General features: G+C 44.4%; 1 protein-coding gene across 2 annotated transcripts; it reads right to left on the bottom strand.

Annotated features, from left to right (window-relative positions):
* Positions 1-233: 233 nt before the first annotated feature.
* On the bottom strand, positions 234-27,258 carry CALCOCO2 (calcium binding and coiled-coil domain 2). 2 transcript variants are annotated; one of them, XM_060080794.1, is made up of 11 exons: positions 27,196-27,258; positions 20,470-20,659; positions 16,138-16,240; positions 15,848-15,981; positions 14,913-15,038; positions 13,761-13,849; positions 13,073-13,142; positions 12,444-12,566; positions 7,564-7,690; positions 6,040-6,068; positions 234-5,529 (listed from the first exon to the last, which is right to left on the bottom strand). In XM_060080794.1, exons 2-11 carry the CDS (start codon positions 20,647-20,649, stop codon positions 5,356-5,358), a joined length of 1,155 nt encoding a protein of 384 aa, XP_059936777.1. In that variant the 5' UTR covers positions 20,650-20,659; positions 27,196-27,258; the 3' UTR covers positions 234-5,355. The 2 variants fall into 2 exon arrangements, with proteins under 2 accessions (XP_059936777.1, XP_059936778.1); XM_060080795.1 differs by having other exon boundaries at positions 27,177-27,236.

Consider the following 27,258-nt stretch of genomic DNA (forward strand, 5'->3'; position numbering starts at 1 on the left):
CCCATGCACCCCCCTTCCCATCCTTGCAGTGACTCAGAGCTGCCAGGTTGGTGCAGGGTGACCGCACATTCTGGCCACAGTTGATTGAACAAGGAGTGAGTGCATTGGTTCACCCTAGCGGGGCCAAACAAGTCCCTCCCTCAGGGAATCTAGAGTTGGACTGAGATTCCCATCCTTTCCTTTCAAAACTTCTTTTTTTAAAGCAGAGTAGCCTAAAAACTCAGATAAGCAGCAACCATTTTACATCATGCAGCCTGGGAGGCAGAGAATCAGACTGGAGTGAAAGAGAAGGTTTGACTCAAAGGCAGAGACGCCAAATGGCAAGGGATGATGTCTCTGTGTCACCTAGCGCTCTAGCCTTGAGGGCTGGGAATCTTAGGCCTGGGGCTCTGAGACACTCCTACATCCTTAAAACGGACACCCTTCCGCCACCCTCCCTCCTGTCCCTTTTGAGCTCCTGTGAGCTTGTTAGATGTGATTCAACTCGACGGGAGTGTCTTTCAGGACAGACACTTGCTGGTACTTTTGCTTGAAAGTCCTTTGCATTCCGAAGCTGCCTCTCTCTCCCCCTTTGCGGAGACCCTCAGGACACCCGCCCTCCCGCTGGGGTCTGCTCTTTTTGTGCCTCAACCTCTTCCACAGCAGCTCTCATAAGACATCAGTAACTTGGGCTTTGCTCACACCTTAATTAACACTCAGGTCCCACAGCCCTCATGTCTTCAGTTTGCGAGATGATGTCCCTTATCTTTGTGTCCTTAAATTGGGCAGTTAATCTCATTTCCCCAACAGATTAGGAGACCACTGAAACCTGAGAATCTCTCCCCCAGCAGTTCGAGGGCTCCCAGAGGGCAGACAGAATGTCTTCATTCATCTTGCAGATCCCTCGAGGGAAGAACTTTCCTATTAAAAAAAAAAAAAAATCCTGGCCCTGTATTAGCTCTGCCCACTGTGGGTGCTCACTAAATGCTGACTGACTGGGTAAACGACAGACTTAGCTCCCGGGAGTGTGATATTCTTTCTTTCCACAGGGAGAAAGTAATAACACAAGGCAGAGCAGGCTGGATCCCTTAATATGATTACCTGGGACTTGTGGGCTGGTGACTCAACTTGATTGGGTCCATTCATCTCCACAAAACAGATATTCCCAGAGACCACTAATGCTGCGGGCCAGATGGTAGGCTACCATTAACTGGCCTGACCCTACTAATCACAACTGAAGCACTGCCTCCAGCCCAAGACGGGGAGAACCCAACACTGCTGAGGCAGGGTTTGTCCTGACAAGTGTGATTTAACCAAGGTCAACAGTGCTGAACCTGCTCTGTATCTGTATTTAAGACATCCTAAGGACTTCCCTGGTGGTCTGGTGGGGAAGACTGCATGCTCCCCATGCAGGGGGCACAGGTTTGATCCCTGGTTGGGGAATTAAGATCCCGCATGCCACATGGCATGGCCAAAAAAAAAGACATCCTTTTAACCTTTTAAAAACATACCAACTTGAGATATAACTCACATAGCATACAATTCACCTGTTAAGTGTACAATCCAGTGGCATTTAGTATATTCAAACAGTTGTGCAACCATCTCTATAATAAATTTTAGAACATTTTCTTTACCCCAGAAAGAATCTCCATACCCATTAGCAGTCATTCTCCATTTCCCCCAACACCCAGCCCTAGGAAAACACTAATCTATTTTATTTCCATAGAATATTTTCTTATTTTGGACATTTCATATAAATGGAATCACACACTATGTGATCTTCTGTGACTAGCTTCCTTCACGGCATGTTTTCCAGGTTCGTCCATGTTGTGACACCTCAGTACTTCGCTCCTTTTTATTGCCAAGTAATACCCCGTTGTATGGCTAAACCACATTTACCCAGTCATCAGTTGATGGACATGTGGGTTGTTTCCACTTTTAGCAGGTTATTTCTCCACGTTTCACCTTATTCATCTATAAAAATGGGAGTTAACAGCTGTCTGTTTCAGGGACTTCCCCAGTGGCGCAGTGTTTAAGAATCTGCCCACCAATGCAGGGGACACGGGTTTGATTCCTGGTCTGGGAAGATCCCACATGTTGTGGAGCAACTAAGCCTGCGAGCCACAGCTACTGAGCCCACGTGCCACAACTACTGAAGCCCGCATGCCTAGAGCCCGTGCTCCACAACGAGAGAAGCCACCGCAATGAGAAGCCTGCGCACCGCAACGAAGAGCAGCCCCACCCCGCGCTCACCGCAACTAGAGTAAGCCCGTCCATGTAGCAAAGAAGACCTAATGCAGCCAAAAATAAATAAATTAATAAATTTCAAAAAAAAAAAAAAAAGCTGTTTCAAAGGGTTACTGGAAGTATACATGGACGATATGAAATGCATTCTAAACTATAAAGCACTACATGCTTATAAGGCCATTATTTTAATATTTATATGAGATCAGTTAAGGAGATCTCAGTGTGATTTCCCCGAGCTTGTGGCTTATTGTTGGTTAACTCAGGGGAATTAGGTGCTATCTCTTCGGGCTTGATCTCTATGTTATGCTGAGTCCATTTCGCTTTTTTCCCTAGGTAATGGACGGCATCTTTTAGCCACAGCCTACCATCTCATTAGCATTTGTTGCTAGGATACCAGGTTAGAGAGTGCTTAGCTCAGTGCAATCCACAGCCACTGTAGAAAATCACTCGAATCACAGGATCATATTTAAACATCAAGGCAGTTCCATTTCATCCCAATTTTTAGCAAGACGAGGCAAAAGGGCTGAAGCTACAGGTGTTCTTAGGGGCCTAAGTTTACCAAATATCTTGCCAACTCTCCCTTCTCTGATTTTAGGTTAGCTTTCCTTCACCACTCACACTCATGTATGCCAGCGTGACTTTTTTTCCCACTGCTTAGTGAGTGAATGTGCTAAGGTAATGCAAAAACATTTTAATATTAGAAAAGAGAAAATGAACTAGGAAGGAAAATTTGTTGCCATAATAAGTACAAAGATTCTAAAACCCAATTTAGATGTAGATACCATTTTGCTCCCACAAGCTGGTATTTCTTGCAGGAATTTTACAGCTTTAAAACCTGTGGGTGTAAGAGGTGTAGAGGGGAAAGGCTGGGGTGATGATTGGATTATATAAGAATGACTGTTTCCTTTACCACTAGTAGATGCCTGGAGCATAATTTCTCCTTTAAAGCCTTGGTAAGAGCAGCTGGTTAAAGATGCTTTGTTTTACATCCAGCAAAAAGGCTCATTAACACCTCAACTGTTTTTTTGTACCAAGCCTGTGGAAGGGCTCCTGCTGCTGTTGATAATCACGGTAACCCTCAGGGTAGCAGGGGCAAAGGGGTGGGTAATTCACCAGAAAATGGTATTCACTGATTTGGGTTATGTGCACCACTGCTCCTCTCCATTCATGTGCTTAATTAAGAGCTGGCTAGTATAAAATAAATGCAACTGCAATTCTTCACTGGAACTGTCTGGGGAGCAACAGAAATTCTGCAGGAAGGGCACCTGCCAGGAAACCTGGGTTACTGTCTCCCCAGTATATTTCTATTCATTCATTCATTTTTTGGCCGCGTTGGGTCTTCCTTGCTGCGCGTGGGCTTTCTCTAGTTGTGGTGAGCGGGGGCTACTCTTCATTGAGGTGCACGGGCTTCTTTCTCATTGAGGTGGCTTCTCTTGTTGCGGAGCACAGGCTCTAGGCGCGCAGGCTTCAGTAGTTGCGGCACACGGGCTTAGTCGCTCCGGGGCATGTGGGAACTCCCCGGACCAGGGATCCAGCCCTTGTCCCCTGCACTGGCAGGCGGATTCTTAACCACTGCGCCACCAGGGAAGTCCTATATTTCTATTCTAGACTTTGTCTTAATGTCACATCTGATTCTTACGGGGCGAAGGCTTATGAGCCCAAGAGACCTCATAACGAAATGGTGATACGGGAGGAGGGGGAGTATAGTCTCATCTTCATTTTATCAAAGGAGAAATGAAGGTGAGGAGCTGTGACTAGGACAATACAGTTAGTCTAAGGCCTAACTTCAGTCACGTCGGGGACAACCACAGAAGGAATGCAGAGCTATAACTGGCTCAGCCTGAGGCACAGCATCATGTTTCACATCATTCAAAAGTTTCTGTAAAAGTCTCTACAGTGACCAGCTGGCTGACTGCCTGGGAGTCATTTCCATTTGTTCAGTCCCTGGGGTGGAGAAAATGGAATTGCTTTCTTATAGTTCAGTTAGGCAGATCTGGATGGAGGGAATTGAAGTTAGTTCACAAAAGGTGCCCAAATCCACACCCTTTCAAAAATGCACAGCAAGTTAGAACAAGAGAGTCAGGGCTCCAGATTTCTCAAACTAATGCTTCGTCACCTCCCTCTCCACCTCAGGATAATGGCCAGGACACTCTTTTGTTGACTAGTTAAGACAGGTGAGGAGAAATCCTTGGTGGGGTCTATAATTCTGACAATCCTTTTGATTATACTTTCCCCACAAGCTTAAAAATAAAAAAACATGAACTCAAGGTTTATTTTAAATTACCAAAGTCCCTGAAGTAGAGAACTAGTTTATTTTTAGTACTAAAGCGATTAACAATAGTTCTCATTCTAACTTATCCATATTCAAACTCACCTGCTCAGAAAGTTGCAAACCCAGACAGTTTCTAACAAGTCCCACTAACCATTAAGAAAGGACTTACAACAATAATAGTTATGTGCACAGGAAAAAACCAGAGTAGAAAATGCCACCCAGAGGTATCCAGAGAGAAAGACTTTCTGTGAGTGAAACAATATGTACATGGTTCAGGAATGCTTCCACTGGGAGCTGGGAAACCAAGATGAGAAAACTTTGGGATCCAAATTGGATGTCTGGGTTCTCTGACATGCCTTTTTTGACTATTCTAAATCAGCTGGAGAAGGAGGCCTGAGGAGGAGGAAGAAATTCTCAACCTCTGATCAGTCGCCAGTCCCAGGGTTAGGACTGAGGACTGAGTACAAACACACTCAAGGCCTGACCTTGAATGGCAGTGGGACAACCTGGAAAACTACTCACTTAGTACTCGAGTCAGGCCTCCTGGGAATAGCCAGGTCCGCCCCATCCCAGGGCCTTTATGCTGGAGACCCTCGGAAGAATGGGCATTTTAGTTGAGAGGCTGACACAGCTCGAGTTATGTGACTTAAAAGGTACTAAACCCCACAAGGATGGACGTAACAGCCCTCAGCACTATGCTTCAGAGAATCGACATGACTCCACCTATAGGGCAGCAGGACTAAGTAAATCCCTAACAATGCAGGTTAGGCAGGATCTTGGGTCATAACTCACAGTAGAAGCTATAGGTTTTACTCTATAAAATCCATGTACACTATCGATCCAAGAGGCTGGGACACTTAGAGACCGTGGAAGAACTCATCGTCTTCAAAGATCTGCTTCTCTTTTCCTGGGAAGGTCTTGTCGCAAATTGGACAATTCAAACTAAGGGTCTGCGTGTGCTGCTCCAAGGTGTGATAAAACAAGTCATCAGCAAAGTCCGATTTGCAGGTGGGGCAGTTCTTGATGGAGAGCTGGGAGGAGGAGCAAAGAGGTCAGTCCGAACGTAAGCTATACGTGGCAGAGACTGTGTCTGACTTTCTACTATATCCTCAGCACCTAGCATCATGCTTGGCAGATGGTAGGTGATCAAGAAATAAGAGGATGAATAAACAAATTCACATTTGGAGATACTCACTGGGGCGTTCTCTAACCCCAGGATTGAAAGGATGTAATACTGCCTGGAAGGGGCACTGGACATACCTTGTTTGGCTACCTGCCTGGTTCATATCTCCTCCCCAGTCCTGCTACCAAACTCAATTCACAGGTGAAAATCTTCAGTGGAACACTGATGGATGAACTGTGTTTTCTTCTCCCCGCCCTAACAGGCTCTCTCAGCTTTCGGCACTGTCCAAATTGACCCTGCTGACTTGGATTATCACAGTGAACCAGTCTCCCTGCGGTTCTCCCGTGAACTGGATGGAGCAGGAAGGGAAATCTTCTCAAAGATTTGCTGTGGGCAATCTCATGAATCAAATACTTACCAGGCTGGGGGCAGAACTTTCTTGGATACCTGAAGGTAATAAAAAAGATTCCATTCAATGAAATGCATCCCTAGAATACATTCTCCAGCTGTGTTCTAGCAGCTGTTTTTTGTAACCCTCATTGTTCCCCTTCTGAATCTTTAGCTCTCATCTATACCATCTACTTTGATAGAGGGGATCGAGGTCAAGGATAACGGGAAAAGAGGAAAAAATAATGAAGTGGCATTTTTAGTAGCCATTATATAATCAGAAAAAAACAATAAACCTATTTTCAGTGTGGAGAAAATGAGATTTTAATGAAAACAGTAACAATTTAACATGGAAATAGTCTGAGAATAGATTTTAAGACCAAATCCACACAGTTATTTTTTATTTTTTTTAATTTAATTTAATTTTATTTTATTTTATTTTTTTTTTTGCGGTACGCAGGCCTCTCACTGTTGTGGCCTCTCCCGTTGTGGAGCACAGGCTCCGGATGTGCAGGCTCAGCGGCCATGGCTCACGGGCCCAGCCGCTCTGCGGCATGTGGGATCTTCCCAGACCGGGGCACGAACCCATGTCCCCTGCATCGGCAGGCGGACTCTCAACCAGGGAAGCCCACCACAGTTATTTTTTAAATGAAATGTTTAAAAATATTTTTAAGGAAAAACAGGGCTTCCCTGGCGGAGCAGTGGTTGAGACTCTGCCTGCCGATACTAGGGACACGGGTTCGTGCCCCGGTCCGGGAAGATCCCACATGCCGCGGAGCGGCTGGGCCCGTGAGCCATGGCCGCTGAGCCTGCACGTCCGGAGCCTGTGCTCTGCAACGGGAGAGGCCACAACAGTGAGAGGCCCGCGTACCGCAAAAAAAAAAAAAAAAAAAAAAAAATTTTAAGGAAAAATAAACTTGTACCCCTGCCTGTTGCAAAGATCAGATTGTGACTGTTAAGAGAACAGGACTGCTTTAAACTGTTGCAAAAAAGCAAATGAGGTCTCATATCGCTTTTGGAGACAAAAAAGGAGGAAAGTTCCCTGTTTGGCAAAGACATCTGACCCCGGGTCCTTCAATGACAAGACTGGTTGTCACCCCATTTCCTGTCCTCCAAACCACTCAGGAGTCTCTGTTGAGCACATCCCTGCTACCCTTGGTCAGGCCATGGGGGTGGCTGCCTAACAGCCCATCCTGGGTGGCACAGTCCACCTCTCATGCTTCCATTTCCGAATCTTAATTAGCTTCCTCAGCTTTAGATGTATGTATCTCCCACACAGAGACGTTTCTCTGATGTATGTATTTGGAATACGGCCGCGGGACTCAATTTGTGCCTGCTGCCTCTAGGCGGATGATCTTATTTGTGTCTTCTAGAGTCAGATTTATTTCTCAATTAACACTTCTTGCCTGGCAGTCTTTCTGTTGGGTACTCAGCTTCTGCCCAACACGTCTTAACAATGAGGCTGGTCTTAATTAGCATTTCAGATAAAGAAAAATTTATTGGAGGAAAGGGATGCAAGCAGGGGCCTCCAGCTCGAATGGCAAAGTCGTCTTACCAGAATATGGGTTTCCATAGACAAGTCCTGGGTTTTGTCTTGCACCTTCTTGATTCGAAGTAGGCGCTTGATACGGCGAAGAGTCATAATTCAGACCCGTGTAAGTCAGCTGTGGGTTGTCCTCCATCTTCAAAAGTTAAGGATAGAGTATTTACAGAGACATGTTAAAAGACAACAACAAATGGCCACAAGGAACTGGCCAGAGATGCCCATTACAGGTAGTTCTCAATGAACAATGTGGCACTGGAGAAGCCCAAGAAATGATAAACCATAATCCTTCAAAAGGGGAAGCAGCAGCCTCAGTATTCCAAAGATCTGAGTTCTTAATATCTGAATTTACATAAGTATTGAACTTTGTTTAGAGTGAATGCAAAAAGGAATTTTAAATCTTTAAATAAACACCAACTGAAGCGGGTACAGAAGTTGTATGGATATGTGAGGGTGGTGGGAGCTGTATTAAGATTGAAACTGTTACACATTATTGAGAGCAGAATGCTTCTTTTAGTCTCCTTCCTAGAACAATTTTCTTACATAATGTGAATATTCATCTGGTATAATCTTCCCTCTTCATGTTTTATCCCATTAAATGGATGTGCCAACAGAGAGTGAGAGGGAAGAAGAGAGAGAGGAAGGGAAAGCGCGAGAGAAAGAATGTGAGCGATCAAGCCACGGGGGGGGGGGGGGGGGGGGCAGGCAACACTTAAAGTTCTTAGAAAGAAGAAAATCAGGAACTCTCCTCTTAACACCTTAAGAGGGTTTTACTATAGTTCTTAACAAAGTTTCCAAATACCAGGTCTTTTTCTTCTTGCTGCAAAGCTGTGTGCGTTCTTCCTTCCCCATCTTCTGCACACCCCTCCCCCACCCCCAGCCCACACCATCGACTATTTCAAAGTCGAGGCACAGCTAACTAAATCAAGAGGATGAGAATGACAGGACCAGAAACAGACCCCAAAGTCTTTCTGCAAAATGGAAACACACTGGCATAAATGATATGATCAAAGGTAGAAATGATCACTTGAAGGCAGAGCCCAGAAGGGTTATGGAGAGGGTAGAGATGGAGAATGGCTGGAGGTGTAGATCGGAGGAGCAGCCAGAACGCATGGACACCTGCTCTTTGATGCCAGAGAGCACGTGAGAAGGACTTCAGGTTCAACCTTTTTATTTGCTGGCATCATCCTCAATCAATCAATAATGACGTGTTTAGCATATACAGCAGAAAATAAATACTGATGAATGAATGAATGCATAGTATTTATTTGGGGCCTACCATGGGTCCAGCACTGGTACAGACCACCACTTCTGCTCCTGGTTTGGCAGCAGAGAAAAAGAAAAACGTTGTGCTGAAGGAACAGGGTCCCTCAGCTAGCACAAAAGTGATGTAGGATATTACTCCCCAAAGACAATACTTACAACAGCTGTGGAGCTAAAAGCCAAAATAATAAGCTAGATCTTCATCAAGGCTGTTCCTTTCAAGGTCACTACTGCCACGCCAAACGAGCTTCAGTTACAGAACAAAGAATGGGTTTTGCGGTAGATTAGGAAACCAGATGAAATGTACTCTTTGTTTGGGAGCAACTCTCTCATCCAATGTCGCAGAAAGGGCTCCTTTGTTTAACTTTTTATTTATCACCACATCTCCGGGGCACCCTGCTCCTTCCCTTAAGAAGTCTTCTACACACTAACATCATTTTCTTCTTCCATTCTCTTTCTCTTTCTGCAGAACATTATATATAATCTTGTCCTCACTCAGTCTTTTTGACAGGTCAAAGTTCTGGTCCTGTCAAAAAAAAAAATTAGGGGCTTCCCTGGTGGCGCAGTGGTTGAGAGTCTGCCTGCCGATGCAGGGGACACCGGTTCGTGCCCCGGTCTGGGAAGATCTGACATGCCTCGGAGCGGCTGGGCCCGTGAGCCATGGCCGCTGAGCCTGAGCGTCCGGAGCCTGTGCTCCACAACGGGAGAGGCCACAGCAGTGAGAGGCCCACGTACCGCACACAAAAATAAATAAATAAATAAATAAAAATTAGGATTAGGACCACCTATTGCGGCCTGGATCCAAGGTGGGGTAAAACAAGGAGAGATCATAGAGGATCTGGCTTTCCAAAGTGGTGGGACTGAGGTGGTGGAGAAGGAAATGGGGGTGGGGAGGAGTGGTACCATGGAGGTGATGCTGACTTACAGAAAAATGACTTAACAAAATGCCTGAAGGCTTGGGCTGGCATCAAGATGCCAGTTTCTTTTGGTTTAGCTGGGAGTAAGTGACCAAAGAGAGAAAAAGTTAGCTTGGGGGAAACCTCAAGACTGGCTTAACAGAATTAGGGATAAATTGAGCTTTTTTTAACCCCACACAAGCATGGAAACAATCATCATCTTTGTCTTGAATAACATCTCACCCAACACAGCATGAAGCACTGAGTTGGGCTGGTGTGACTCCCTCCCAGTGTGAAGATAGGCATGTGGACTCAAGTTACACTGAGGAAGAAGGAAGCCTGGAAGGCATTTATCCAAGGCTACAAGGAACCCAGACTGGGGTCCTGGGCTTCCCAGTATGATGGGTTCACCTGACTAGTTTCATGGAGCCAAAACTCATAGGCATGCTTCAGCGCTTCCCGACACCTGCCTATATACATACACATGCGAATACCTCACAGAAACACTTTAAGCTAATCCTATTAGTTGTGGGGTGTTTTTCAAGATTTTTTATTTGAATGCTGGTGCCCAAACTGCTGTGCGCTTCTAGCCGACCCTGAGGTGGTAACGCGAAAGGGGGCTACCCGATGACAGTGCTGACTGCAGGCCCCTGGCTCCCCACCCCCACTGGCTCCTGCTGGCTCTTCTGGTCCTGGTTCACTTCCTCAAAAGGCAGAAATAAGAAAGCACTATCTGAGTCTGTACAGAAACCCACTCAATGGTTATAAAAACCTTCCCTGAGACCCATGGCTGAGCTGGGGCCTCTATTTCTGGGGACCTCCAGGCTGGTTTCTGGCCCCATACTCCATCCCTCTTTTTAGCAGAGGGTGTATTCTCCTTAACGAGAGTGTACAATCCTCTGGGCTTGGTCCAGGAGCCACAAAGCTTCACACCCTTTGCTTCCTGGGCCCCTCATCTCTGTCACCTACCCGTGCGGCAGCCCTGAGTTGCCTGATCTGTTTGTGGAGCCGTTGACACCCTTTGTACTTGTCTAAGAAACAGCCTTTCCCGGCCTCTACCTCTGCCTTTAGGCGTTCCACCTCCTGTACTAACTGCTCCTCTACTGCTGTTTTCTTGTTCCTAGGCTCCTGAAGCCTAAGATACATAGTCCTCAGAGTTAGGGGCCTTCTGGATGCATGAGGAATAAAGAATTGCTAGCAGACAGCGGGGGAGCCCCTGGATCTTGAAAAGTATTCCATGAAAACCAAGGCGCTTCAAACCTTTGAATGGCTATAGATTATTTAAAGCAGATTTCTTTGTCACATCAGAGGTCACAAATTCAAAAGTGCCAATAGGGGCCTGGCAAGTAATGGAACTGAATGAAGGAGTGGGATGCAACGAAACAGTGAGGACGGCAGCCACATGGGGAACGCGTGACCCATCTAAAGGGTCAGCAGCTACTCAGCTCCAGATACCGCTACTGGGCGGGAGTGTTGGCTCATATGTTGCTTCTTTTCAAGAAGCTGGAAATACAAATTTCTTTTAACGGGAAATGTTCCCATTTTTAAGTGTTGGTCACCAAACACCATCTAGAACAAATAAAACATTCCTGTGGGCTATACTTAACCTGTGAGTTGATGATTTTCAAACTTTGTTGCATCTATTCTTTATTATATAAGCTAAACTACGCAGTATCTTATATACAGTAGGTACTCAATAATCGATTGGATAATGATTGAATGAATGAATGATGCATAGAGGATATGAGTTACATTCCCAATAGCTGGATATTCTTCACACATCAGGATTTCTCATGTCCTTACAACAGTTCAGAAAATGGAGCTTCTAGGCACCTGTGATCACCATGAGACCTCATTTCCAACAATATATTATAGGAAATTATTAGTCAATTAGGCTTTCATTACTATATTACATAGCTCAGAATAATTTATAATGATGATAATTGCTAACATTATATTAATTATAACAAAATTTGACTACTATAATATCTTCTAATTGTAGAGCTCATTTCACAATCATTAATTTGTCTGCCCCGACAAAACCTCTTTAAGAAGGGGGTAGGGGTTATTCTGTGTGATTCCTGGCCCAAGGCTCTACTTATTACAACCTCTCATGAAGTTTAACTTCCAATGTTCCTTTTCACTCGTCACATATTAGAAATGCCCACCTCTCCTAAACAGTCTGTATATGGCAGATTCTCTGTCCCTTTGGGTAGAGAGAAGAAAGTCCAGAGGTAAATGCTCTTCTCATCTGTGTCATTTATCCTGTCTATCCCCTGAAAATAGGCCCTATCCCTTCCTTTCTTTAGGCTCCCTCCCACATAGCCATCCAAAGACAGACATGCCGTTAACTCCTATTGTTTCTTCGCTGCAGTAGTTTCTTTCTGCTTCATCTCCTCCACTGTCCATCTGAGCTCCTTCTGGTGTTCCCTCTGCACAAAAACAGATTTCAGTACCACTGCTGGGAAAACACACACACACGCACACGCACAAGCACATGTGCGCATGCACTGGGGAAAGGCCTGCTAAGCTAATGAGCGAGCACGGTGCAGAGAGAAAAGCAAGTCTTCTCTTATTAGTTTCTGAGAAAAGCCGTTAGATACCTCATTTCAGGTGGCTTCCTCTGAGACCTTTCCCGCAGCCAGTGACACCGAGGTATATGACAGAGCAAAGAAAGAACAATGTATATATTTTTTCACAAATGCCTAAAACTATTTTGTTCCATGACTTTACCTGTTCAGTTAAACTGACAAAGAGCTGGTCACTTTCCTTTTTCAGGTGCTCCAAATGCTCTGTTTTATCTTGAACTCCCTGAACAAGCTTCTCCATTTCTTTCTCTTGAATTGACAGCTGGGCCTAAAGCAAAAATAGTGAATATAACCAAAATAAAAAAGAAGGAAAACTAAACAGGAACAATGCTTTTAACTGTGCAGTAACATAAAGAGATGTGCGTCCCCAGCAACTCCCAACTGCCAAATATCCCTAAGAACTTCTTCACTCTTCAGCTCTACCTTACACCTGAGAATCTAAGACTCAACTGAGTAAAATCTGACAAACCACCCTTTAAAGCCCCTCTTTAAGGCACAGCTTCCTAAAAAAGAGAGCAGTTCTGCTGCTACCTGCTTTACATTCCAGGCTTTTTAGTAAGATTTTGCTTGAAAAGATTTTGTAGCTAAAAGAAAAGTTAAAAAGGGTGTGGAGGGCCAAGAATGGAAAACACACACCCTGAAACTGTAGTGTGATACTCTGAGAGATCCACCACTAGGCACTCAGTACAATGAGCTGCATCTTCCTGGGCCACCACAGTGGAGCGGTGCCAAGGCTAAGAAAATATACTTTGGCAAAGGTTTGGCACTACCTACCTGAAGCTGATCCACTCTGACTCCCATCTTCTCATTTTCTGAGGACATCTTCTGGTTTTGTTCTTTCAGCCTGTGGAAGTGGAGATGACTAAGTGAAAAAAAATACTGATTCTAGGTCAGCTCCCCCAGACCTTAAACGATTTAAGGCTGCCTTGGCCCTAAGCCTGCAGAGTTATTTTTATTATTTATTTATTTATTTATTTATTTTTTGCGGTACGCGGGCCTCTCACTGTTGTGGCCTCTCCCATGGCGGAGCACAGGCTCCGGACGCGCAGGCTCAGTGGCCATGGCTCACGGGCCCAGCCGCTCTGCGGCATGTGGGATCTTCCCGGACCAGGGCACGAACCCGTGTCCCCTGCATCGGCAGGCGGACTCTCAACCACTGCGCCACCAGGGAAGCCCCTGCAGAGTTATTTTTAAATCCACTAGTCTCTTCTTCAGTCCTATTTTGGCTTCCTGACCTCAAACTGCAAGTGTTTGATACTTAACATTAATACTTGAATTCAGGTCACTTGTCCTTACAATTCTGGTACTAATTCTCTAACCTAGAATCAAAGAGCTCATGAATCCAAGAGGGAGAATCATACCTACCACTGCTATAACAGGAAGACTGTTCTCCAATCTAATCTGACCCTGCCTGAGGGTGTCTATAACACAGCAGCTCCTCCCACTCAAGAGCCACACTCACTGGAGAAGCTCTGTCTCCCAGCAGTCCTTCTGCTCCTTCATCGTCTGCTCCAATTTCTTATTGATGCTCTTTAGGGTTTCCAGCTCCTCCTGTAGATTGAAACATCCAAGGGACTTAACATTTCTAAGACAGTGTTTAGTATCTCAGGCAGCCAACAAATATTTATTGAGCAATTATTATACGTGAGGCGTATAGCATGACACAGCAGTGAATGAAATATCCAAGTAAAAGGATTTCTATACTAAAATGTTCTTAGTATGTTCTTTCCATATTAAAAATACATCTACCTTAGGAGTTTGGGATTAACACATACACACTACTATATATAAATAACCAACATGAACCTACTGTATAGCACAGGGAACTATACTCAATATTTTGTAATAACCTATACGGGAAAAGTATCTAATATATATATATATAACGGAATCACTTTGCTGTACACCTGAAACTAACACAACATTGTAAATCAACTACAACTCAATTAAAAAAGGGAAAAAAAATACATCTACCTAATTTCTCTTCTAGTGGAGCTTGTATTTGTCCATTAATTCATTAAACAAATATTTAATGAGTGCCTATTACACACCAGACACTCTTCTGGTACTGCAGACACAGCAGTGGGCAAAATAAAGGTGCTTTTCTCCTAGAAATGTGCTGTCCAATTAATTCATGAAAGCCACATACATAATTTAAAAATTTTAGTAGCAACATTAACAAAAGTAAAAAGAAACAGATGAAATTATTTTACTAATAGTATATGTATTTAATTCATTAAATGAAAATATCATTTCAATATGTAAACAATAAAAAGGAAATCTCTAATATATTAAAATCTGTGCCAGATATTAGTATAAGGGTGTGAGATCACAAGAAAAACAGAAAGTGATTCTGATCTCCATCCTCCAAGTTCACCTATTTTTTTTTTTTTTCCGGTACATGGGCCTCTCACTGTTGTGGCCTCTCCCGTTGCGGAGCACAGGCTCCGGATGCGCAGGCTCAGCGGCCATGGCTCACGGGCCCAGCTGCTTCGCGGCACGTGGGATCTTCCCGGACCGGGGCACGAACCCGTATCCCCTGCATCGGCAGGCGGACTCTCAACCACTGCGCCACCAGGGAAGCCCCAAGTTCACCTTTAACCCGCAGCCATACCTGCTTCTTCTGGAGCCTAGCCTGCATGTCTGAGTTCTGCTTCTGGAGGCTGACACAGCTGTCCTTCAGCTGCTTGTTTTCTTCGCAGAGCTCCTTGTTGTGCTGCTCGATCTCTTCCACCTCGCCCTACGAAAGAACGTTCCATAAACTCATATTTGGCCCTTTACAGCTCAATGGATATTCAAGTCCCTCTAGCAGAAAATTCCCATAGGCTGGGATGGTTAGGGTCTAGCTGATTCCCACTCACTGTAGTGACATCTGTGTACCCCAAGTGGAAGCAGCCCCTCAGTATGTAGGGAAGGGGGTAAGAGAGGTGTGTCTGTATAATTGCAGCATTGAGGCTGCCATAACCAAGAAAGAAAGATAAACAAAATTAAGGCCACAAAAAGTTAAAAGGCGGAATGACAGAAGAACATAGTTTTTTCTTGCAAACACTTAGTATTGTCTGTCTCTCCTCTCAGACTTAGCTCCCTGAGGCCGGGACGGGGTTTTAACTGATTCTTCACTACATCCCTAGTGCCTACCAGAGTGCTGGATGGAAGTAGGTGTCCTGTTAAATAACTGAGCAAGCAAATGAATCTGAGAGATACAAAGAAGAATATCTGGTGTGTCTCTCCTCAAAGGAGCTTATAAAATTTACTATGGCGATAAGATGTGCAGATGACAAAAATTAAGTAACTGGGAAAGTTAAATAACTGAATGTCAACTGAGTTACAGAAGTTTTAGAGAAAGGAGAAATCACTTATTGTTATGATCCTTGTTAACATTCCTAAGTCATTCCCTTAGGAATGGCGGGTTTGAATGGGTACTGTATAAAGCTTTCCCAACAGTTATCTGTTAGACATTCAGTAAAGGCTTACTGACTAAAATTCTACCCTATCCTGGAAATGCTACTCTTAGTGGCAGGAAGGGAATGAGATGAGATGCTCACAGACCTGAGTGGTAACAACCAGGATGTCCTCCTCATTCTCTGGACGTAACTGGAAAGGGATACTTGCCCCCCGGACCACACCATCCTGATCCACATAGCAGAACTGGTAATACTCATCATCCTTGGGCAGGTAATAAGCTGAAAACAGAACATGATTTTTAATCCAAAATAAGGTCTATTCAGAAAACTCAAAATCTGGAAGTCTTTTATCTACCCCAGAAAGCTCAGGCTCGAGGGAATTAATTAGTCTTGGCTGCTAGCTGTCTTCTACCTTCGATCCAGTATTTTTCTCACCTTTGAATTGGACCTCCTGCTGTTTGGCAGATTTGCTGTTTAGGTCAATGGGCAGAGTAACCCACATGAAGGTGTAGTACTCACGGGTTGTCTTCCATCCCACCTGCAATGACAAGAGGCTCTTGTTCAGCATCTGAAAGTGCTCAGGATTGGGCCACGTCTTCTTAAAATGCACTTTCTGTTATGTTGATTTTACAACAGAGTAAGTTCATTATGATAAGATCTACCCACAATGGATCAAATCTTGTTTTTTGACTTATGATAACCATATATACAATTAAAAACTGCTATGCACACACACAGTCTAAATTACTTGTCTTAGAAGGAAACAAAAACTGGCCATTCAACACCCAGGACAAGAGTTCCAAATATTGTATCTCCAAGTCAGACACAGAACTGAGAGTGATTGGGAAAAAAGTTGTGAGGTTGTGAACCTTGATCCTGCTATTTTCCTACAACAGTGTTCTTGGAACTTCTTAATCAGAAAGCACTTCTGATCTGCCCTCTCCACTGGTTCGTCCTCTCCTGTGTCCAATTCAGTCTTGTCACCTATACCAACCCGGTTATATCACTGCGTTTAAAAGTGCATGTTAAAAATAATGTGTGTGTTGGGGTTGGATGGACAAGAGAGGTCTTAGACTATGAGGTACCAGATAACTGAGTCCAATCTGTAGAGTTTTCTTTCTTCAGTGTTTTCCTTAATGCATGTTTAATGAAGGCTTTTTGGTGATAAAGGTAACAACAATAATCCGGTAGTCATAAAGGCCCCTTCTAGGTATGGAACGCAGTTAAGTCATAAGATATAAGGATACTGTAAAATATGCCTCAGAGCAGAAAGCTGGCTAAGTGGAAAATATTCTCACTAAATGTGAAGAGGGGTAAAAGACGGCTCAAATCCTATCTGGAAGATAAGAGTATACCGGAGAATAGAAAAGGAGCCATTGTGTCTTCAAGGGGAGAATACTCAGCAAATAAGCAAAATTACATTTATTGCCATATTGTGACCCTGCCTGAGCCCAGTGGGAAGAAAAAGAACTAAAAATAAATTCCATGTTCATATCCTAAGGAATCAGAACAGGGTTGAAAGGCTGTAAGTGCATCACACACACTAGGGCATGTTTTAGTGTCTCATTAACACCCACCCCATTGCTGTAAGCACCTCTGAGCCACTGAAACCTGCGGAGGTGCAGGAAGCAGGAATTTTATGGAGTCTTCTTTCACATCCTGGAGTTTCTTAATGCACTGTAACCAAAATATCATCTAGGAAGGCCGAAGAATTACTGCTGCCTTGGAACAAGGAAGCAACTTCCAGTCACCTGCGATTTCTGTCCCTGGCTCTCCCATCCGAGCAGTCCTGGTCTCAGCCTGCTTCTTGTGGTATGACATTTCCCCTCCCTGGAACCTTGGAACATCGCATAAATGCCCGGGTAAAGGAGAGTATGGAGCACAGGGCTCTACGTCGAAGGAAGAAAAGCTAACTCTCATCCACTTTAGGCTTTATCACTGGTGGTAGCTTTCACTCTATGGAGAAGATGTAGCATATTGCACGTGCAGAAACATTTTGTGAGTGCCTAGTTGGTGCTGGGAACCAGTGGTGTTAGGGCAGATGAGGAGTTGAGGGGTATGATTAAGACTACACTGCAAGGGGCTTCCCTGGAGGCGCAGTGGTTGAGAGTCCGCCTGCCGATGCAGGGGACACGGGTTCATGCCCCGGTCCGGGAAGATCCCACATGCCGCAGAGCGGCTGGGCCCGTGAGCCATGGCCGCTGAGCCTGCGCGTCCGGAGCCTGCGCTCTGCAACGGGAGAGGCCACAACAGTGAGAGGTCCGCGTACCACAAAAAAAAAAAAAAAAAAAAGACTACACTGCAAGAACACCAGGAGCACTTTAGAAGTGAGCTAGGAAGTACACAGCTTTACAGTCAGCCCTTAATTCTCTAACTGACCATCTGCTGTTCAAAGGAATTCAGCAGAAAAGAGGAAGAAAAGCAGAGGTTTGGGAGTCAAACAAACTTGCTTCACCGCTAGGAGACCTTGGGAAGGTCATCATCTTGAGTACATTCACTTTATTCATCTGTGCACAAGCAATACTATTACTTACCTCAGGGGGCTGCTGTGCTGTAAGGATTAAATTAGAAAACACAAACACACACACACACACACACACACACACACACACCCCTCATCAAAGACCTAGCACATCATATGTTCTCAAAAAGTTTGTGTTCTCTCTTTATTAGTCTTAAACTTTTCTTGCACACTTTAGGGTAGATGTTCAAATCAATAGCTTTGTGGACAATGAACATCAGAGGCCATTCTTTGGGTTAACGACAATTTCCTTATTGTGGTACGCAATACCTCTGAAATGAATGAAGTATAGATGCATTTAAAAACAATGCTTTTAAACATTTGTTTTTAAAAAGAATAAGACTGGGCTTCCCTGGTGGCGCAGTGGTTGAGAGTCCACCTGCCGATGCAGGGGACACAGGTTCGTGCCCCGGTCCAGGAAGATCCCACATGCCACGGAGCAGCTAGGCCCGTGAGCCATGGCCGCTGAGCCTGCGCGTCCGGAGCCTGTGCTCCGCAACGGGAGAGGCCACAACAGTGAGAGGCCCGTGTACCGCAAAAAAAAAAAAAAAAAAAAAAAAAAGAATACACCTGCCAATGCAGGGCACATGGGTTCAAGCCCTGGTCTGGGAAGATCCCACATGCCGCGGGGCAACTAAGCCCGTGCACCACAACTACTGAGCCTGCACTCTAGAGCCCGAGAGCCACAACTACTGAGCCTGCGTGCCCCAACTACTGAAGCCCGTGCGCCACAACTACTGAAGCCCGCGCGCCACAACTACTGAAGCCTGCGTGCCTAGAGCCCGTGCTCCACAACAAGAGAAGCCACTGCAACGAGAAGCCCACGCACCGCAACAAGAAGTAGCACCCGCTCGCCACAACTAGAGAAAGTCCTCACGCAGCAACGAAGACCCGACGCAGCCGAATAAATAAATAAAAATAAATTTATAAAAACAAAATAAATAAATAAAAAGCATAAGACTCTCATCTGGTTTAGAGTGAAGTCCCCACTGGAAGTTGCTCCGGCTGTCCCTCCGGCTGTCCACTACCCCCACCTCTAAACACCAGCCTTGTTACCTCCAGCTTCCATCATGCTATCACTTAGCTTGGAATTCCAAACAATTAAGGAAAAGGAATTCGATGAGGAAATGTGAATTAGCATCAGCTCCTACACAGGGCACTCAAGAACAATGTCTGATTTTAGGATGAACAGCCTTGGTAAACAAGCACATGACATACTGAGGTGTCAAAACAAAGGTCACTCATGTTGGGGCTCAGCAGTGTAAGTTACTTACGTTTGACCTTTATCTCTGTCTCTGTAAATAGGACGATTTGTCATTGTGGTGTGTGAGTGAGTGAATGAGTGAGAGTGTGCATGTCTGTGTGTGTCTGTGTGTGAGGGGGTGTCGGAGACAGAGATACAGAGCGGGAGAGAAGAAGAGCTAGAGAGTGAGTTGACTATAATAAAAAGTACCATTTCTGTACTTGAACTGACAGGGCATTCGACACTGGAAGAGGAAACCGAGGGAGCTCATCAACTTTCCATTCTTGGAAATCTTCACAAAGAAGCAGGACACGCTTATTCAGGAACAAACTTCTCGGATGCAAAGCTATAGGACAAGGTAAATCTTCAACATCCTTTCCAGATTTGTAACACTTATATTAAAACAAATTGAACACTGTACTAACTAAGCAAGTGACGTTTAAATTCACAGATAGTAGGGCTTCCCTGGTGGCGCAGTGGTTGAGAGTCCGCCTGCCGATGCAGGGAACACGGGTTCGTGCCCCAGTCCGGGAAGATCCCACATGCCGCGGAGCGGCTGGGCCCGTGAGCCATGGCCGCTGAGCCTGTGCTCCGCAACGGGAGAGGCCACAACAGTGAGAGGCCCGCGTACCGCAAAAAATAAATAAATAAATAAATAAATTCACAGAAATTATATAAGGGGCCACCTACCCCAGTCAAGTCATAGGTGAATATTTCAAAATAGGATAATTTAAAAAACATTTACATTTGGTCTTTGAAAGTATAATAAAACTTGTGGATTATATGATTTGTTATCTTATTTTAGCTTAAGACTGAAATTAAAATTTGAGTCCTACAGCACATGCTGGTGTGTGTAGGGAGAAGTGCTAGGGAGCTTACTTTAGGATTTTAACATTGGCCACACATATATGCAAAATGCTTATAATACAGAGACAGACGCACACTCAGGTAACTAAGATTCACCTCTAGTTCCCAGTCACTTGGTACTAAATTAACCACTTACTCTAAAGATGCCAATCCAATCCTTTCGACGGGGAGTGAAATGCTGGGTGAGGGTGTAATAGCATGTGATGTCCCCTCCAGGGATGTAGAACTTCTCCACACTGTTAAAGATGACCTGAGAGAAATGACAAGGGTCCAGCAAGACAGCTGATGTGGCGGGATCTTCTACTGTCTCTTCCATGGTAGGGGTCCTGTTATGAGATATGGGATAGAATAAGGCTCAGAAAGGTTGTCTGAAATGCTGGAAATTTCTGGGCTCTCATCCAGGGAACACTCAGTTCGGGGCAAGTCAGTTAAAGTAAAAGCCTGACAAGTATTGAGATCACACAACTTGCTTTCGGTTTCACTATGAGCCACTTTGCATTCATAACCTCCTGTGCTATAAGAATTTTCTGAGTCTCTGTGACCTCTTCACCACAGGCACCACCACGCTCACATACCCTTGTTCTCTGCTCACAGCTAGTTTGCCCCCCTTCTTCTAAATGCCTTAAGTAAGGCAGCCTAGAGGTTCCTGAGCTGGGAACTGTTAAGACTTAGATTCTAGATTTTTCATTCCAACAAGCCCTGTGACTTTTGGAATGTCAATTTCTCTAGATTTCAGCTTCTCTATTCAATTTCATTTATCCTGTAATTATCGGGTCCTTCTATATATTAAGGCACTCTGCTAGGAGCTGGGGATGGGTGCAGAAAGAAAGATAGGGATGAGAGAAGGAGATTATTTGACATGCAGTGGTGACGAGCATGGGTTCAGAAATCAAAATGTTGGGAGTTCAAATTCCAGCTTCATCACCTATTAAACGCATGCCCTTGGGTAGTTTACTTAACTGGACTCTGCGCATGGTTCCTCATCTGTAAAATGGGGCTAATAACATCTACCTCATTCTTTTTTTTGTGAGCATTAATTGAAACACAGGCATACCTCGGAGACATTGCAAGTTCAGTTCCAGACCATCTCAATAAAGCACATACCTCAATAAAGCGAGTCACACAATTTTTTTGGTTTCCCAGTGCATATGAAAGTTATGTTTACACTATACTGTAGTCTATTAAGTGTGCAGTAGCATTATGTCTAAAAAAATGTACATACATTAAAAAATACTTTATTGCTAAAAAATGCCAAAAATTTCCAAAAGTAACATCAAAGACCACTGATCACAGAGCACCATAACAAATATAGTAATAATGAAAAAGTCTGAAATATTGTGAGAACTATCAAAATGTGACACAGAGACATGAAGTGTGCAAATGCAGTTAGAAAAATGGCGCCAACAGACTTGCTCAAGGTAGGGTTGCCACAAACTTTCAATTCTGTAAAAAAAAAAATAGTATCTGTGAAGCAGATAGGTATGCCTACAATGTACAGTGTCTAGTCCTTAAATCAGTACCTGCCATAGAGTAGGCAATTCACACAAAGTAAAGGCTGAGTGACAGAATAAAGCACTTGCACAAAGTCTGGATAAAGAGAGGGTTTAACAGATGTTAGTGACTATTACGTTTGTGTTTTTTTTCTTTTCTGTCAGTCTTTGCCCTCAAAAGAGTCCCAATCCGATATGGAGGTTAGATGAGAATCTAAGTGACTGCCAAATAAGAATAAGTGCAAAATGCTCTTGGGTTCAAAAGAGAGAGAGATGAAACTGGTTAGGAAAAGGAAGAAAAGCTTCCAGGAGTGAGCAGAATCCTAGATAAGCCCTCAAGGAAGATTAGAATTCTGACAAATGTGTTTGGGGGTGAGGAAATTCCAGATGAATGAAGCAGCATGCATAAAAGCAAAGAAATGGAAAAATGCAGCCCATGTTTGGAGGACAGCAAGCAAGTTTGGATCCCTATCTATAAAATGGGGATAGTAAGCTGTATTTCACCTTTCTACGTCATAGTACAGATAAAATGTGATCAAGGATGGGAACTATTGGGGAGATAAAAACAATACACAAAAGAAACAAAGTCTTTTGAATTGTCGGGACCTGATACTTCCTGCCCCTCAAAAGCCACATGCCCTGTCTTCTAAATGCATTTAGTGAGTCTATGTTTCTCAACCCAGAGTTCTACTGGGCAATGAAAACAATACTGCAGCTCTACACAGCAGATGAAGAAAGAGCTGTACATTTGCAAACACTACTACGTGGTATCTTACAAATTCAGCTGTTAGAACATGTTAGAAGATTGTACCCACAGACACACACACACACACACACACACACACAATAACCAAAAAACCACAGTAGCTCTTCTAGCTCTGCCCCACGCCACTTATTTCCTGGTTGTATTTTGAGCTCTAAGCAAAACAGGCCTCCTCTTCCAGCTCCCCCAGAAGTCAATTTTTTCACAGAGAAGGTAAGAGGACTTTGAGGCACTGAACTGTCTGTTCTCGAGACTGAGCTAAGGAACTGAGAAATGTACTAGCTTTCTGGTCTGTGACACAGTTTGGCCACATCCTCAACCTCAAACCTCAGATCAGTTTTTCTAAGGAAGAAAGAGGTCACATTCCAGTCTAGGCCAGTACTTGTTCCTCATGATAAGCCTTTGACTACTGATCTGTTGGATGCTGTGGGAGGCTGGGCAGGGAGGTTTCTCAGCTCGCAGACCCCTGTCTTTCCTAGTGGTCTTCAGTCACACTGAGGCCAGCATAGCCCTTCTGTCCTAAGCCTGGAGCACCATTTAGCTGAGCACGTGACCTAATCTGTCCTTTACTGTGGATCATGAGAACACTCAGGTAAGAGTGAATTCAGGGCCTGTCTCTCAATTAACCTAAATACCATCATACACCCTGTTCTTTTCCTTCATAACACTATCACCACTATATACACAACGAAACACCTAGCCCACAGCAATCACTTATTGCTATGTACTCATAGTACTTACTCATTGAATAAATGAATGAATAAGATAGATATGCAATTCATCAAAAAGTGAAAGGAAGGGGCTTTGTAGGTAAACAATGGTGTGAATGATGGTGGGGCTAATTCTTATCTTTAGCCCTGCTCTTAATCTGTTGGGTACCTTTGGAGAAGCTGCTGTGTCTCAGCTTTCTCTTTTCTACAATAGGGTGAGGAGGGAGTTCCCTGGTGGCCTAGTGGTTAGGATTCTGGGCTTTCACTGCTGTGGTTCGGGTTCAACCTCTGGTTGGGGAACTGAGATCCTGAAAGAACCTCACTGAAGAAAGGACAGCATACATACACAAAATGACATGAAAGAGCTCATATTCTGAGGCCAGTGGAAACTTTATCTCTTGTCATTCATCTGAAAACCTAACATCTGTCTGGAAAAGTCAACAGCCTTGGCTCCTTGCTTATCAAAAACGTAAGAGACTCCATGAAGTTTCCCGTTTCAGAGATCTCATCACATTCCCAGAAGGACTCAGGGGGCACCCAATGGCACTCTGGGTGTTCGGAACTCAATCATTCTTGAAATAAAAAACTCTGCTGCCAAGACTGCAGAAGGGTTTGAGGAGGTAGAGTGAAGAACAATAGTGGCTTTTCTGGTTCTCACCAAAGCCGAGAACTTTTAGAAACGGCCATGGGTAAACCTAGAGCATAACCGTGTCCATCGCAACTGGGTCAGTGAGCAGGTATCTCATTCAACTTTTCCTGGAAGGAAGCTACCTACTGAATTTTAAGGTCAGTGATCCTTAAAGCTTGTCCTCCCTCCCAGCGATAAAATTCCCTGGGAGAAATGGGCTCCAACAACGGCTTGGGGAATTGCCTTTATGACAAAGCAGTCTAGAAATGACTGTTCACGGCGGGCGGGCAGTAAGGATGCGGAAGGAAAATCAGAATGATTTAAGCATCAGCTCCCGTCCTTTAACCACTCTTCCCACCATAGAACCTGTCCACCATCCTCTTCTAATTCTGGCAATATCCACACAGACAAGGAAGAGAGAAGAAATACAAAAAGAGCAAATGTTAAATTTAGAAACCTGGAGTCGTTAAAAAGCAGTGGGATGAATCAGGCTCCCTAGAAGTCATGGAATGGTATTCCACTTAATTCCTTACTCCTACCCTCAAATCAAAGACTGGCCATATAAAGAGTGACCAGGGAAAACAAATAGAAAATTTTAAAAACAAACCATCAAACGTGGGAAAATAAGGCAGAGATTCCACAAACTGTCAGAGGCACTTTACTTGGACTCTAACACAGTTGTTCCTTTTTCTTTTTTTTTTCAGCTCAGTTTCCAAAATGATTAGGGTCCTCAGAGGAGGCAGGCAATAACAGGCAATATATTTTAAAATGAGTCTCCTGAACTGGCTCCTAGCTTCTAAGAAAACCTGACACATTTTCATCTAATGAGCTTCTCAAGTGTAAAACAGTACTCCCAGGACTGTTCCATGAGGGCATAGATTCTCTTCTATTCTCCTGAAGGAACAAAAAGCCAGTTCTACTCCTGCTCTTTCTGAATCAATCTGTAAACTACGCTGATACGCTTTTTAGCAGAAAAATTGAAAAATGTTGTTAGGCTTTCTGTCTTTTTTTTTTTTTTTAAGCTTTCTGGTTTAGGTTCTAACAGTGCAAATATTCAACCAAATCAACTCACCAATTTTCCTAAAGATTTTTCCTCATGTATGCTGAACCACAAAGAATAACCTTATAAAACGACAGCAACAGAAACTAAAATTCTAGCACAAAGAATGCCCAACATTTTTACATTAGCCTTTTATACCAGTGGGCACATGTTTCAAGAGAAGTGAAGACTATAGATAAGTTTCTCTGGATCAGTTCACGGAAGGAAACCAAATGAATCCACAGCCGAGAGAGAAATGCCAATCAGTTCTTCATTTGGGAATAGTAAAAACAAAAATCAGTAAAAACTAAACACACATTCAACCTAATTCCTTCATCCTTCTGCTTACTTAAGTTTCTAAACTACTAGCAATTAGCAAAATGGATGAACTGATTTGAGTTCCACTCCCCCGGGCCCTGGAATAGATGCTTCCACAAAACTACCCTTTAGAGAACACTGACAATAGATATTATGGATGTGTAGATGGCCCTGAGATGGGGAGCAAAAGCACAGACACATAGTCACTGGTCCTCAAATTACGAGAGCCCCTTGCTCTAATCCAAATTTTCCGAGTTCATTCCAATTCCTTACCTAAAATCTTTCTAGTGCCTTAAGTAAATTTTATACCCCCAGGAGACTTTTAATACCTAATTCAGTAACAACTGTTTGGATTAGCTGCCCGGCGTATTGTAAGCAGCCTTCAACCCACATACCACAACACCACAGTGCCAACAGTAATAGGGAAGAACAGAAAAACTGTTCTGGGCAACAACCAGGAGAAACTGCGAAAAGCTCCAAGCTGTGGACTAAATCTGCATTTTATTCCATTTTACTTTACTGAGATTTTATACTTTTTCTGTGAAAAGGGTGATTCTTCTAACCCTTGAAGTGACCTGGGTAGTGACAGTGTTTGAAGTGTAGTAGAAAGGGGACCAAGCTAGGAGCCAAGGGACCTGGGTTCCTGTCTTAGTTCTGCCACTAACTAGCTCTGAGATCTTGGCCAAGTCACGCTACCTCTTTTTAGGCCTCAGTTTCCTCATCCGTAAAACACATGGATCAGGCAAGAAAATCTCTAAGGAACTTTCCAGCTCTAATGATGATCCCAAGTGAAGGAAAAAGGAAATGAAAGAGTTTAACTGTCTTTTCATCTAAGAAAATGAGGAAGCATGGTATTATATTAATAAGCACAGTCAAAAATTTTAAAGAGCCCAAAGACCACATGACTTGTTAGTGTTACGTAACTCTTACTCCCTTTCTTAGGGTCCTTTCCACTCCACAGCTGTCATTTCTGCAAAAGGGGAGAGTTTCAAATAGAGGCCCTCTGAAAGTATCTGTGAAAGTGACTCACCTGGATATTCCTTAATCATGTGCTCTACATAATCTACAAAGACCTACTGTATTAAAAGTCTTTTGTTTTTAACAGTTTTTGCAGTAATGGAGATGTTATAATACATTGCTTTTGTATTATTCTACTCAGCTCCAACCATGGCCACTTGTTGGCTTACATCAGAAGCAAAGAATCCAAGTGATAGAAAAGAGTTTAAATGTCCAGGAGGGGTTGAAATCATAACAAATTAGAGTGGGAACATTAGCCCCAAACTAAATTGGGGCGGGGGGGAAGATGGGGGGGATGGTGGGGAGGGAGTGGCTACCGGAGATCAACGGTAAAGAAGCAGGTCACCGCCCCCCAAGTGCTCTTTCTTCTCGGTCGTCTAGAACATCTCCTCCAATTACAAACGGCCTCAACTGAAGGAAGGGGGCTTGAGGGATCAAGACTGGGAAACTGAGGCCCAAAGAGCAAGTAACTTGCCTAGGGTGACAGGGCGAGGTCCGCCCTCGGCCACAGCCACCAATGACGTCAAGCACGGGGATTAAGGAACCAGCACGACCTCGGCCGGCGAGGCGGGGGCATGACGCCGTGACTTCAAGACCCTCACTCGGGTCAGAGGGTTCCTTCTGCCCCAGGAGCCGCCCACCCGGCCCCGGGCACTGAAGCCCTGCCCTCCTCGGGGAAAAAACTGCCCTCAACCCTCCAAGGCCGCGGAAGGGCTCCAGGGGCCCCATGACGCCACTCTCACTTAACGGTCACCCTAGAAAGATGGAAGGAGGTGAAAACCGAAACCAGCCGCACCACTGCCCGCCCATGGCCCTTTCTCAGGACTGGATGTGTGAAGTCGGGGAACCCGAGGGCCCAACTGCCCCTAATTGCCCACCTTCACTCCAGGGACTCACCGGGGGCTGCAGCCAGCGGCGGCGCACGGGACAGGGGCGGGGCTGAAAACCCAGGGCAGAGCG

Source organism: Mesoplodon densirostris, chromosome 18 (assembly GCF_025265405.1).
Source record: "Mesoplodon densirostris isolate mMesDen1 chromosome 18, mMesDen1 primary haplotype, whole genome shotgun sequence".
NCBI lineage: Eukaryota > Metazoa > Chordata > Mammalia > Artiodactyla > Ziphiidae > Mesoplodon > Mesoplodon densirostris.

Excerpts from the sequence above, each read along its gene's own strand:
- CALCOCO2 (XM_060080794.1), bottom strand. The coding sequence starts at position 20,649 with ATGGAAGAGACAGTAGAAGATCCCGCCACATCAGCTGTCTTGCTGGAC. Across the intron at positions 15,982-16,137 it reads GCAGGAGGTCCAATTCAAAG|CTTATTACCTGCCCAAGGAT; the intron begins GTGAGAAAAATA and ends TTCTGTTTTCAG. Across the intron at positions 5,530-6,039 it reads AAAGTTCTGCCCCCAGCCTG|CTCTCCATCAAGAACTGCCC; the intron begins GTAAGTATTTGA and ends TCCTCCTCCCAG.